Below are 14,341 nucleotides of genomic sequence, written 5' to 3' on the forward strand. Positions count from 1 at the left end.
CAGGCCTAAAGGTAGGCTTCTTGCACCAAACTGCCAAGGTATAAATGCAAAGGAAAAGTTCTTTAAGGAAATTAGAAATGCTACTTCAGTGAACACACAAATAGTAAAAGTAAGCCAAACAGTCTTATTGCTGATACGGACAAAGTTAGTGGTCTGGATAGATCAAATCAGCCACAACATTCGCTTAAAAGCCAAAGCCTAATTCAGAGGTAGGTCCTATTTCTTCAATTCTATAAAGGCTAATAGAGGTGAGGAAGCTGCAGAAGTTAAGCTTGAAGCTAGCAGACTGGTTCATGAGATTTAAGAACCCATTTCCATAACATAAAAGGTCAAGATGAGGCATCAAGTACTGATATAGAAACTACAAGTTTCCCAGACGATCTACCTAAGGTAAGTGATGAAGGTGGCTGCACTAAACAACAGGTTTTCAATGTACACGAAATAGCCTTCTATTGGAAGAAGATGCCACCTAGGACTTTACTAGCTAGAGAAGTCAATGCCTGCCCTCAAACCTTCAATGGACAGGCTGACTCTTGTTAGAGGCTAATATAGCTGGTGACTTTCAGTTGAAGCCAATGCTCATTCACCATTCTTCAGCACTTAAGCCATTCTTCAGCACTTAAGAATTATGCTAAATCTACTATGCCTGTGCTCTAGAAATGGAACAACAAAGCCTGGATGACAGCACATCTGCTTACAGCATGGTATACTGAATATTTTAAGTGCATTATTGAGACCTATTGCTCAGAAAAAAAAAAAAAAGATTATTTTCAAAATATTACTGCTCAGCCTGGGCAACATACCAAAACCCCATCTCTACAAAAAAATTAAAATATTAGCTGGGCATAGTGGTACACACCTGTAGTGCCAGCTACTTGGAAGGCTGTGGAAGGATTGCTTGGGCTCAGGAGTTCAAGATCAGCCTGGGCAATGTGGCAAGACCCTGTCTCTACAAAAAATAAAAATTAGCTAGGCATGGTGGTGCACTCTGTGGTCCCAGCTGCTAGGGAGGCTGAGGCAGAAGAATCGCTTGAGCCCAGGAGTTCAAGGTTCCAGTGAACTATGATGATGTCACTGTACTTCAGCCTGGGCAACAACACCACCTCAAAATAAATAAATAAAAGCACAAAATGATTACAACCATGTCACAATTCTTTGCATTAAAAAAAGGCTAAAAAGCCCAGGCACAGTGGCTCACGCCTGTAATTCTATCACTTTGGGAGCCAAGGCAGCTGGGTGACATTAGGTCAAGAGTTTGGGACCAGCCTGGCCAACACGGTAAAATCCCATCTCTACTAAAAATACAAAAATCAGCCAGGTAAGATGGCACAGGCCTGTAATCCCAGCTACTTGGGAGGCTGTGGCATGAGAACTGCTGGAACCCAGGAGGCAGAGGTTGCAGTGAGCTGAGATCGTGCCACTGCACTCCAGCCTATGCAACACAGTAAGACTCTCTCACAAAACTAACAAAAAAAGGCTAAAAAAAAAAAAAAAAATTAAAAGGTTAAGATTTCAATGAAAGCTTTAAGATATATATCTTATTCTTACCAACCAGACCTCTTCTCATTTCTATTACTTTTCAGTTTTTACCCACACAGACCTCTTATTTATAATTGACTGGCATCTCATTTTGTGTCCTAAAGTTTCATACTCACTAACTCGTTTCTACAGTATAATGATTTTTTAAAACTACATAATGCCCTTCTAAATAGACCTATACGTGTACAGTAGTATTGCTCATTTGAATTATTTCCTTTCAAAAAGCTTTAATTGTGGGATTACGGGGCAAAATAGCATTAACTTTTTTTGTTTCATATGTGCTATAAAACTCAATTATGCCAATTTGTTATACAATAATAAATGAAAGAATATACTCATTCTCAGCTATTTCAGACATACAATGTGATCTCACTAATTTAACTGGCATTTTTCATTTCTGAGTAAACTTTTTATTCCATGTTTATTTACCATCAGTTATTTCTCCTCTTACACAAGTTGTCCATGAATATCTTTGAACATCTAATCATTAAGAGCTAGATGATGTTCTTAAGTATTTGTATAAACTATTTTAAACTGTTATTTTAAGTAACTTTTTGCCATTTTGTTTCTCTTATTTTTTAAATACATAGCCAGAAATTTTCTATGCCCATTTTTGCTTTGTAATTTTTCTCCTACAATTATTAAGAAAAGTTATCACATCTCGCCATTTTCTAAGAGTTTTTCATTTTAAAATCTATACTTTAATCCTAGGATTACACGACAACTACTCAAGCTTCTTTTTATATCAGCATCTTAAACCTGCATCGTTAACATTATGACATTAACTTTAAATGTTTAATAATGACCTTGAAGTATTTTGGAATCCTGCATCAAAAAAAAAAAATCAATGAATTGGGACCTAGGGCTTGAGACGTGTCTAATATTTATTTATTTACTTTTTTTTTTTTTTTTTTTTTGACAAGTTCTTGCTCTGTTCCCCGGGCTTGGAGTGCTGTAGCATGATCACAGCTCATTGCAGTCTAAATCTCCTGGACCCAAGCAATCCTCTTGCCTCAGCCTCACAGAGTAGCTGGAACCACAGGTGTGCCACCACACCCAGCTAATTCATTTTTAAAAATTATTTGTAGGGCTGGGTGCAGTGGTTCACGCCTGTAATCCCAGCACTTTGGGAGGCCGAGGCAGGTGGATCACTTGAGGTCAGGAGTTCGAGACCAGCCTGGCCAAAGTGGTGAAACTCCATCTCTACCAAAACAAAATACAAAAATATTCTGGGCATGGTAGCCCTCGCCTGTGGTCCCAGCGACTCAGGAGGCTGAGGCAGGAGAATCGCTTGAACCCAGGAGGTGGAGGTTGCAGTGTGCCAAGATCATGCCACTGCACTCCAGCCTGGGTGACAGAGCAAAACTCCATCTCAAAAAATAAAAATAAAAATAAAAGAGTAAAAATTTCGTGGTAGAGACGGTCTCACTATGCTGCCTAGGCTGGTCTTGAACTCCTGGGCTCAAGATATCCTCCTGCCTTGGCCTCCCAATGTGCTGGGATTATAGGTGTAAGTCACCAGGCCTACCCTCTAATTCTTTAAAAGCCGGTCACCAATGTTTAATGTATACAGTAACTCCTAAGCAGACTCTCACTCCCTTCACCATTGAAAACAGATAACATTTCCTGAACAAATGCTATCTCAGAGAAAAGATGACACTGAGATAATAACCCTCATTCTTCAAGTCTTAGGACTTGGGTACTCCAACGAAATCAGATTATGCCATTCAACAGCAAGGCCACCTGACAGCAGCAAGTGGCTCTGATGGACAACAGAGTACTCTTGCCACTACACTCCAGGGAAAACACCCAAGCACTATTTTTAAGACAATTTCATCAGATGTCCAGCAAAATGTTTTCTTAGTCTCAAAAACAGTTAATCACGTAGCAGTACCAATTCTGGCACTAAAGTATACCAAGAAATAACTTGCTGCAAAATACCAGTTCCAATATTTGGGGTTAATATTCATTTTTGTTGTTAGCTACATGAAAGGGATCATGATGTAACTAAAAGCATTTTCCTAAAGGTATATTAAAAGTGGTTTTGGCTAGGCACGGTGGCTCATGCCTGTAATCCCAGCACTTTGGGAGGCCAGGGTGGGTGGATCGCTTGAGGTCAGGAGTTTGAGACCAGCCTGGGCAACATGGCGAAACACCCCCTCCCCTACTAAAAATACAAAAATTAGCTGGGCATGGTGGTGCATGCCTGTAATGCCAGCTACTCAGGAGGCTGAAGCTGGAGAATCACTTGAACCCAGGAAGCGGAGGTTGCAGTGGGCTGAGATCGTGCCACTGCATTCCAGCCTGGGCAACAGAGTAAGACTGCCTCAAAAAAAAAAAAAAAAAAAAAAGTGGTTTCCTTCAAAAGAAGGTAGTCAAACACAGAAGAACCCCAAGGTCTATACTGAGGAAGAAGTGTTTGGATTAATCACAGATCAATGATTTATACTTAACTAAAGAAACCTGTTTTTTGTTTTGCAGAAATAGTGGTCTCACTACATTGCCCAAGCTGGTCTCAAACTCCTAGTCTCGAGCGAGCTTCCAGCCTCCGCCTCCCAAAGCACCAGGATTATAGGTATGAGCCACCATGCTTAGACAGAAATCAAGTTTTTGTATCATCAATTCTGCCCTTGATGGAAAATGTCAATGCTGGCCTAACCTGTCTTCTCTGTAAAATCAAACTCAAAATCAGACACAAATAACCTCTTTACAATCTTAGTACTACTAACAGTACTATTTGAAAAAGGAATCTCCATTTTTGAAAGTAATTTTACTACTAAAAGTCTGATTATTGGCCGGGCCAGGTGGCTCACGCCTGTAATCCCAGCACTTTGGGAGGCCAAGGCAGGCAGATCACCTGAGATCAGGAGTTTGAGACCAGCCTGACCAATATGGAGCAACCCCATCTCTAATAATACAAAAATTAGCTGGGTGTGGTGGCACATGCCTGTAATCCCAGCTACCCAGGAGGCTGGGGCAAGAGAATCGCTTGAATCTGGGAGGTGGAGGTGGCGGTGAGGCAAGACCACGCCATTGCACTCCAGCCTGGGCAACAAGAGCGAAACTCCTTCTCAAAAAAAGAAAAAAAAAAGAAGTCTGATTATTAATTATAATGTTCATTGTAACTCGAGTTCAAGTAAATTTAACATTTCACATCCTTACCATATAGTTGGACAGTTCTACTAATATAAAGACATAGAAGAAACACTGGAAAAACGCAATTAATTTTTGAATTTTATTTTTCAGTTTAAGAACTGAAATCATTTGAAAACTCTTAATAAGTAAAATTACTAAATTCACAGGCAAAAAAAATTTTTTCAATATCCCAAGAGAATTTCATTTTGTCTCATACTGTTTTTATGTCAAGATGAACGGTTGGTTTGATATGTCATTTTGATAACTGTGCAAAAAAATCCGAGGTTTGTGATAAGTTACCGTGCAGGGCTAGAGTTTGAGGCGTGGGGTGATACATGATGTAGAACATATTACTAGCCCTGGAAGCAAATGAGTTTTGAGTTAATTTCCTTCAACTATCAAACCATTCTTCATACTAATCATGTGTTGCTTAATCACAGGGATACATCAAATTATTTAGTTGTGTGAACATCACAGAGTGGTCTTACACAAATCTAGATAGTATAGACTACTACGAACCTAAGCTATTGGATAGCCTATTGCTCCTAGGCTACAAACTTGTACAGCATTTACTGTACTGAATGCTGTAGGCAACTGTTAACATAATGTTAAGTATTTGTATAACTAAACATAAACAATACAAAGTGTTACACTATGACATTACAAGGTCACCAGGTGATAGGAATTTTTCAGCTCCATTATAATTTCATAGGACCACCATCACATGCGGTCCACCACTGACCAAAATGTCATTATGCAGTGCATGGCTACTTGTCTTTCATTAACCACACTGAACAGATACCACTAATACTTCATGAAACATTTCAATCTTCTTTGATTAAAATCAGTATGGTTATATTTTAAAAGTTTAACCCTCCAGGTAATATTCTAGTAACTAGTATTTTCTGTTTGGCTCTAAGGGCTTAGGACCTAAATAAAAGAAAAATGTTGGGAATGAGGGATAATTCTAAAAGTGTAATAAAAGAAAATATAAAATTTGTGAGTTTTCCCATCTGTTTCTGCAATATCATCACCTTTGCCTCTGACCAAAAGGAAAGATCCTTAAAGCCCTATGTCTCATATGCACAACAGACTAAACTCAATCTTTACCAACTAATCTACATATGTGAATGAATTAAACATTCCAATCATTCCTGCATAGAAAAAGAAGTTTTAATCTACTACACAACTGAGAAATGTTGCTATATATGTAGTTATTAAAAAATTGTCACAATAATACATTATGAACAAGATTCAACCACTCTGGGTCTCAGTTTCCTCCCTCATCTGTATAAGATGAATTAGTCTAGATGGTTGGTTGTTTTTTTATTTTATTTTTTTTCTTTTGAGATGGAGTCTTGCTGTCGCTCAGGCTGGAGTGCAGGGCACGATCTCGGCTCACTGCAACCTCCGCTTCCTGGGTTCAAGCAATTCTCCTGCCTCAACCTCCCGAGCAGCTGGGACTACAGGCGCCCCCCATCATGCCCAGCTAAATTTTTTGTATTTTTAGTAGAGACGGGGTTTCACCGTGTTAGCCAGGATGGGTTCCATCTCCTGACCTTGTGATCCACCCGCCTCAGCCTCCAAAAGTGCTGGGATTACAGGCGTGAGCCACTGCGCCCCGCCAGCCTAGATGGTCTTTAAGGTTGATTCCATTACTAGAATTCTACCCCATCCTAAAGTATGTCTTAAGCCTATTTTATTAAGTAAAGCCAGCCAAAAGAAATAGTGGGCATTATTGCTCATTTACAGATGAGCGGCAGAAAAATAAGTTACTTGATCACCACTGGCACAAGCATTCTAAAACATTCCCTATCTAGAATTAACTATAAAGTCAATCTCCTGACTAATCCAAAACTGTGCTATTAATTAGAGCAAAACCAAACTAAGAAATACTTATACACGAGAATAAGGTAGTGCTTTTCAGACAAAGCTCAATAGTGACAATAATGCATACAATGAGGGTTTATTAAATACTGGTTCCAAAATCCAATGTACACTGTCACACGATAGCATCACTGACACTCCATAACCTCTGTGAACTACACTTGGCATGCCTTTGGCCAGGTAAACACATGCTACTGCTTGTTCCCCATTCTACTCCTTGTCCCCATCTAGGACAAAGGTTCGCAACCTTCTTCCAGCCCCAACACCAGCAGGGTAAAAATCCCCATCTGTAGTAGCAACTAAATTACTAAACTAAGGCAGAAGTGGCAACACAGGGTGCAAGAGGGACTGGCCAACTGGTCACATTTAGTTTAAAAAATACCCAGATTCAGATATACACATATCTGTGTCACTGCCTTGTTCATCCATTCTAAACCACAATCCACAACAGACCAATAAACAGGCAATAATACTGCACTGCGAAGAAATTAAGCAGTTAGCTGGGCACAGTGGCTCACACCTGTAATCCCAGCACTTTGGGAGGCTGAGGCGGGCGGATCACTTGAGGTCAGCAGTTCAAGACCAGCCTGGCAAACATGATGAAACCCCGTCTCTACTAAAAATAAAAAAAATTAGCTAGGCATGGCGGCACATGCCTGTAATCCCAGCTACTCAGGAGGCTGAGGCAGGAGAACCGCTTGAACCTGGGAGACGAAGGTTGCAGTGAGCCGAGATCACACAACTGTACTCTGGCCTGGGCAACAGAGCGAGGCCCCGTCTCAAAAAAAAAAAAAAAAAAAAAAAAAGCAGTTAATCTCAGGTTGTTCTTTACCATTCTTTCAAACCCCACCTCTCAGCCATTTACTGACAATAGATACCTCTGCCTTCTTCAGCCTGGTCTACCACTTCTGCCCCAGAAGCCAAAAGAAAATCTATTTAAAACAAAAACAGGCCAGGTGCCAGTGGCTCATGCCTGTAATTCCAGCACTTTGGGAGGCTGAGATGGGTGGATCACTTGACGTAAGGAGTTCAAGACCAGCCTGGCCAACATGGTGAAACCCTGTCTCTACTAAAAATACAAAAATTAGCTGGGTGTGGTGGCACACACCTATAATCCCAACTATTTGGGAGGCTGAGGCAGGAGCACTGCTTGAACTTGGGAGGCACAGGGTGCAGTGAGCCGAGATCACGCCACCGCACTCCAGCCTGGGCAACCGTGAGACTCTATCTCAAAAAAAAAAAAAGCCCACAAAAACAAAAATCTTCATCCTTCATGGTTCTCATCCAATTCAGATCTGCTTGTGTATGAGTGGAGGTTGACAGCTTTCTCAGGCTAGGATGATAATGAAGTAAGACAAATGGGTCAAAGTAGAAAGAGTCAATAGTGTCTCCCTGTTAGATATAACTTTGCCCCTCTCCTCAGTACCCTGATAAAAGACCCCACCAAACCCAGTCTCTTAGTTTTCCTAACTTACCCCTTCCAAACTAAGCAAAGGCTATCTCACAGGTAACTCTGACAAACCTGACTTACCATGAGATAGGGAACATATTTGCTGTCATAAAACAGGGCCACACCAGACTGGTAATACAAATGTTATCCCACATATTCCTAAAGGGTCGTTCATTCTTTCTACAGTACATGAGCTTCAACTTAGCCTTATTGCCAATTTTCTGAAAACATACAATTCTGGCCCCAGTGGAGAACGTAGGGAGGGTTGGGGAACCTGTGTTTCTGAATAGCGGGAATGTTCACCTTTTCTGTTTCCTCATGAAGTCAACTCCAAACTAACTGCATTACAGCTTCCTGCCTAGGAGACCATGAAACAAATACACACATGCATGACATCTGACTGTGGAAGCTAAGAGGATGAAAAGAGGCTTTTTTGGGGCAGGGGGGGCGGGGGGGAATGGGGTCTCCCTCTGTCGCCCAGGCTGGAGTGCAGTGGCACAATCTTGGCTCACTGCAACCTCCGCCTCCTGGGTTCAAGCAATTCTCCTGCCTCAGCCCCCCCAGTACCTGAGACTACAGGTGTGTGCCACCACGCCCGGCTAATTTTTTGTATTTTTAAGTAGAGACGGGGTTTCACCATGTTAGCCAGGATTGGTTTTGGTCTCCTGACCTCGTGATCCGCCTGCCGTGGCCTCCCAAAGTGCTGGGATTACAGGCGTGTGAGCCACCTTGCCCTGCTGAAAAGAGGCATTTTATAAGTTGCAATGAACAATATAAAAAGTCAGTTATACTTTATTAGAATACTTTAGAGCTCAGTCTCTGGATCATGATTTATACTGAGAATACAAGGGAAATTATCTAGGGTTTTCATCTCACCAATCTTATTTGAGGGGCAAATGTTGTCAGCTACATCCAAAACTGAATAATAATTACTCTTTCCAGGACAAAGTGGGACAACAGTATGTAACATGAATAGGAAGCTTTCAAGCAATGAAAATAAAAATAATGTTTTGGCCAGGCGCACTGGCTCAAGCCTGTAATCCCAGCACTTTGGGAGGCTGAGGCAGGTGGATAACTGAAGGTCAGGAGTTCGAGACTAGCCTGGCCAACGTGGTGAAATCCCATCTCTACTAAAAATACAAAACAGCTGGGCACGGTGGTGGGCACCTGTAATCCCAGCTACTAGGGAGGCTTACGCAGGAGAACTGCTTGAACCTGGGAGGTGGAGGTTGCAGTGAGCTGAGATTGCGCCACTGCACTCCAGACTGGGCAAAAGAGTAAGACCTTATCTCAAAAAAAAAAAAAAAAAAAAAAGTTTCATTTTACGAAAGTGTTAACTTCCCAATTTAGCTTGGCCCCAATTTACCTACATCTTTCACTATTAACACTACCTCTGAAAAGAGAAGGGGATCTGTGAAGCAATACCAGAACATTAGGCTTAGAATCCACAAGCCTTGGCAATCTCGCTTTTAGCCCCTTTAGTCAAGTCACTTTACCTTTCTGAGTCTTTGGTTTGTATCTGTAACTGAGAACAATAACTATCTTATAAAAGTATGATAAAAATAATGTTCTGTAACATGCTTCCCCCACCTGCTTGTCCTCAATATTCAAATCACTTCTAGAGAAATGAGCCAAACAGCCTTTAAAATGAAATGTACACACATACTCACAGCAACATATTACCCACTTCATATAAGAATGTCATCTTGGTCAAATATTTTTCAGCTCATCTAATTAGAAGGAAGCAGTTTGTTTTTTCCATACTCACGTAACAAATGTTAAAACTAACATTTTAATGACTAATGACTGCACTTTATTTATAGTGCTTGCAGAGCAATGGAAAACAGCATACCTAGGTAAAGAACTTCTTGGAAAAAAAAAAAATCTGGCTATCAAACAACGTTCTCCACATATTTGGTAAGCACAAAGCCAAGAATCATACCCAAGCTAAAACAAAGCTGAAGTCACATAATAAAAGATTGTTTACTGTAGTCAATGCAAAAGAAAGTTGATACTATTTACTCCTTTCAATCTGTAGATTGAAACATACCAGGCCAGTTATACTGATGTAATGCTGACTATAGAACTGAGCCTGAGACAAAACTGCACACCAAACTATTAAACTCAACAAATTATGATTCTCAAGATGACAAAGTATACTATACACTAACAACCTTGGCTTTTGTATAAATCTTAATCACATCTTAAAATTCTTTTTAGCTAGTCAGTAACATAAAAACCATGTTCACTCTTGTCTTTTATAAACGCATACTTAGATTATCTCAGTTCTGAACATGTAACACTGTTAATTGTTGATGGGATAACAAAATAATGGCCTCAGGATTTTTTAATAACAATGACCTCTTATGGTATACATCTATGTTTACTATTTAAATATTTCCCCTTCAAATCAGGCATTTAGGTGGGTAGAAGGAAGGCTTTTACATTATCATTCCTTCTTATGATTGGAGAAATCATCAACTATTAACAAGTATCTCTTTTCTCAAAAAATACTATTATTATACACTAATGAAAAAAATTAGCCCTCAAATTTTCAAAATTACTCTTTAGAAGGCAATCACACCAAAGAGCACATATGTAGCTTTCACCCAGAGATGCCAATGGCACACAAATATTAACAGTGAAAGACAGCTTTTGTTTTACTAGAAAGACTTGTACAAAAAATATCAGTTCATGGATTCTACATACCCAAAAAACTGTCTTCAAATTAATTTAGTTTGGAAGTTTAATATCATCCTGAAAGTTGAAATACTTACTTACCAGTTATAAACAGTATGAAGGTTGTATAATGATATCCACCAAAACGGATCCATTCCACGGAAACTTTTATATAACACCTACTCTCAAATATTATTTCCATCTTTTTTGGCACTCAGAACTAAAATTTGCGTAAGCAGCGCAACCAATGGAGATTCACCTCACTACATCTTCGTTTTACAAAGATGTGGAAAGCAGTAGTAGATGCATCAGCTTCACCCACCCCACTCTAGCATCCAGTATTATCTTATCTTCTACAACAGTTTCCAACACAAACCCTCTACTTCCATGCTCCATCTCCCACACCTTTTCATACCATGCTTTTCTTTCAAACTAGATTCATAGCTCCTCGATAATAAGCATACTTATTCTTCATTGCTTTTCATTTCCCTCAAAAGAGTATGCAATCTTAGATATTCAATAGATGTTCAATGTTAAACACACTACTAATTTAAAACGGAATTGACTGTATAATCTCAGAACACATTTTAGTTTATAGACAGGAAAACAAGGACCAAGTGAAGTGGCTGTCCCAAAGTCTGTCACAATTACTGAAGTAGGAGCAGAAGGAGGACTCATGTCCAAATCTAATTCGCAGTCCAGTCTTCCAGTTACATCATTACCTCTCTCCTTTCCACGTTTTCTTCAAAAGACTAGTCAACTGGCCAACTATTGACTTAAAAGTCTTTTATATAATGCACTGCATTCCAAAAATCGGTAAGATCATCAAGTATAATACCTAGAAATTAAGACCTGGCAATATACATTCATTTTTAAAGGCCAATTTTAGACTTTTAAAATAAATACCAATCTCATTTGATGTGAGAGGGTAAAGAAACAGGAGATTCAATACATCGCTACCATTAAAAGGCATCTCCAACAGATGATGTGCCACCTCATCCACTAGTAGTAGTTTTGTTCAGGCTTGGGAGAAACATCTAAATATGACTTACTTAAATTCCAATTGTTCACAACATGGTTTCTAAAAAAGCCTGTCTTGGAAACATATATGTCAAACTCATGAACCTAATTTTCACATCAAACCACAAACAAATCAGTATAATAGTTCTCCATTAATTCTTTTCACGAATACAAAATGCTAATATGATACTCCACTATTCTGTAATAAAGTGACATGCTGCAAAGTTAATTTTGAAAAGGGAAGTTAAAATGTTCACAGCAGAGATCAGCATTTTGTGTACTTTAGAAAACTGAGTTACAAGAATTTAAAAATACAACACACAGCTAATAGCTAAATTAGCTACCTGTTTCCCCAACCCCCAGGGGAAAACAAAACGGAATTAGCTAATATAAAGTTTAGTGTTATTAAGTGGACTACAACATTCTATTTTCAGTGTATGTGAGACATTATTTAAACACTAAGCACAATGTCTGGAATACAATCTCAGTCGACAGTTATTATCACTACTACTACTTGCAGCCACAAAATACTATCAAGTAACTTTTGCAACAAAGATACAAAATTTACCGCTTTTCCATTTTATGTTGTTCATTTAAAAAATAAACGGCAAAATGCCAAGTGTGTTAAGCTTAGAGAAGGCTTTGAGTCAGCATATAAATCATATTCAACCAACACTTGATTTCCAATCCAAAAGCTCCTTATGTAGTATGACTCACCAAATTCCCGATTTCTTCCAACTATGAAAAATAAGTTACACTCCTTCCTTATAGCTACCACCATGACCTTCGTAAAAATTAGGTTAAGAGAATAATTTTAAAATTCTTAAAGACACCCCTTCCCTTGATTTCTGGAGAAGATCGCTTGGTGAGTTTAATACAAACCACCAAGGGGTACTAAAGCTGTATGACCTTTAGATATGTTCTGGGATATGGCCTAACAAGACTGCCTTTGGGGGATCCTCTGGGCAGCTCTGGACCTAACTAGGCCTGGGTACAAGCGGAAAGACTCTTACTCAGCCCACCGTAGAGGCCCAGGCTCCGTTCCCAAGCCGCAGAATCCAAGCCGGCTCACCCTCAAAACCGTTCCTGACGATGACCCACAGGGTCTCCGCTCCCCCTGCCACCTCGTCTGGCGCCAAGGCAGGGTGACTCAAAAGCCCAGGAGTCGGGTGAAAGGCGCCATTTTGGGCGGCGGTGGCGGCGGCAACCAATCCCTGCGCGGGAGGCAGGGGGCGCCGGGTCGTTCGGAAGCCGCCGCCGGCCGGGATGGGCGCCGGTCTCGGAGACTCGGGGCCCGGGCCGGCAGCCTCCGCCATGTTGCACCCTCCTCACGGCCGCCTTTTCCTCGGCGGGCTCGGCCCCGCGGCGGCTGTCCGCAGCCATACTACAGCTCACCTTCTCGCAGAGGCTCTTGACCTGGGACTCGGATAGCTGCTTGCACTCGTTCAGCTGCTCGATCCACTGGTCAAGCTCCTTGGTGAACACCTTCTCGTCCATGATGCCACCCGCCCCGGCCGGCTGCCGCTCCGCGCTGCTCCCGCGCCGCCGCCCGCACACGGGCCACACGCACACGCCGCCGCCGGTTCCTCGTGTACTTCTGGCGGCTGTTGAGGCTGGCGCTGGCCCGCTGGCTCTCACCGCAGTACTCGGCCGTCGGCCGCTGCGCCTCCTCCTCCGCTCGCTGAGGCTCCAGAGCTCGGCTCTCTGTAATGGCGGCCGCCGGGCGTGGTGACGTCACGCCCGGCGTCAGGAGGCGGCGGGGAGCAGAGGGGAAAAGGGCCGGGGAGCAAGCTGCGCAACTGCAGAGCCCTCCCGGGGCAGCCGCACGACCGGAGTCGGGGCGCAAACTGGGGTCAAAGCGCAGGCGCGACGTAGCCGGCTGGTAACTGAAGCGCCTTGACTTTTTGGGCGTGGCTCCCGGAGGGCGGGGTGGTGGGGGAAGGGGAGGATGGAGCTGGAACATGCGCAGTGCGCACAGCGGCGAACCGGACTAATCTCTTAGCACTATGTCAGGAGAGGCGAGGGCTTGGGCCGCGCGCAGGCGCAGACCGGATGGAAGCCGGAGCTATTGGCAGCCTGTGACTGGTTCCCCTGGGAAGGCCGCTCTGGTGATGAACTCAGCTCCTCACCTGGGGCCTGGCAGCCCGATCACGGAAACGAGAATTGCGACCCCGTGGCTCATCCGGGGTGCAGCGGCTCTGTAATCGTGTGGGTTTCTCTCGTCTTTGGGGGCAGGAACGGGCAGCGAGTGGCCGCTTGGATTAACCACCCCCACCTCTGGGCGCGGCTGGCACCTTGTAATTAGGTCACTCGTAGGTGGAGGAGCGTGTACCTACCGGGGGAGTGCCGCGCAGTGCACCTGACTTCCCCGACACACACCCGTCCCCGGACCTAGGTGTTTCGTCGGGCGCGATGAGCTTCCACGCGCTCCACGCCCCGCTCCTCGCCCGTGGTTGCTTTCCTCCAAGTTCGATTCTCTCTGGGAATGAGAGACCCTCAACCCCTGCGCGCCCTGTCCTACTTTCAAGAGGGGAAGCCCGGAGAAGATGGATGCACCTGTCCTGACCGCGTCTCGGTGGCGTGAGAAGCAGCTGTGATACGTGCTTAAAAGAGAGAGCTCGTATACCCTAG

At 42.5% G+C, this 14,341-nt stretch overlaps 1 protein-coding gene across 1 annotated transcript in view; it reads right to left on the reverse strand.

Moving 5' to 3' along the window:
• The window catches only part of PPP2CA (protein phosphatase 2 catalytic subunit alpha), a 29,324-nt gene extending 15,608 nt beyond the window's left edge, over positions 1-13,716 (reverse strand). Inside the window, exon 1 of the mRNA XM_054488588.2 lies at positions 13,106-13,716. Coding sequence (XP_054344563.1) covers positions 13,106-13,207 — 102 coding nt within the window. The 5' untranslated portion in view covers positions 13,208-13,716. The remainder of the gene's footprint in view (positions 1-13,105) is intronic.
• Between the last annotated feature and the right edge of the window lie 625 nt (positions 13,717-14,341).

Source organism: Pongo pygmaeus, chromosome 4 (genome assembly GCF_028885625.2).
Source record: "Pongo pygmaeus isolate AG05252 chromosome 4, NHGRI_mPonPyg2-v2.0_pri, whole genome shotgun sequence".
Classification (NCBI taxonomy): Eukaryota; Metazoa; Chordata; class Mammalia; order Primates; family Hominidae; genus Pongo; species Pongo pygmaeus.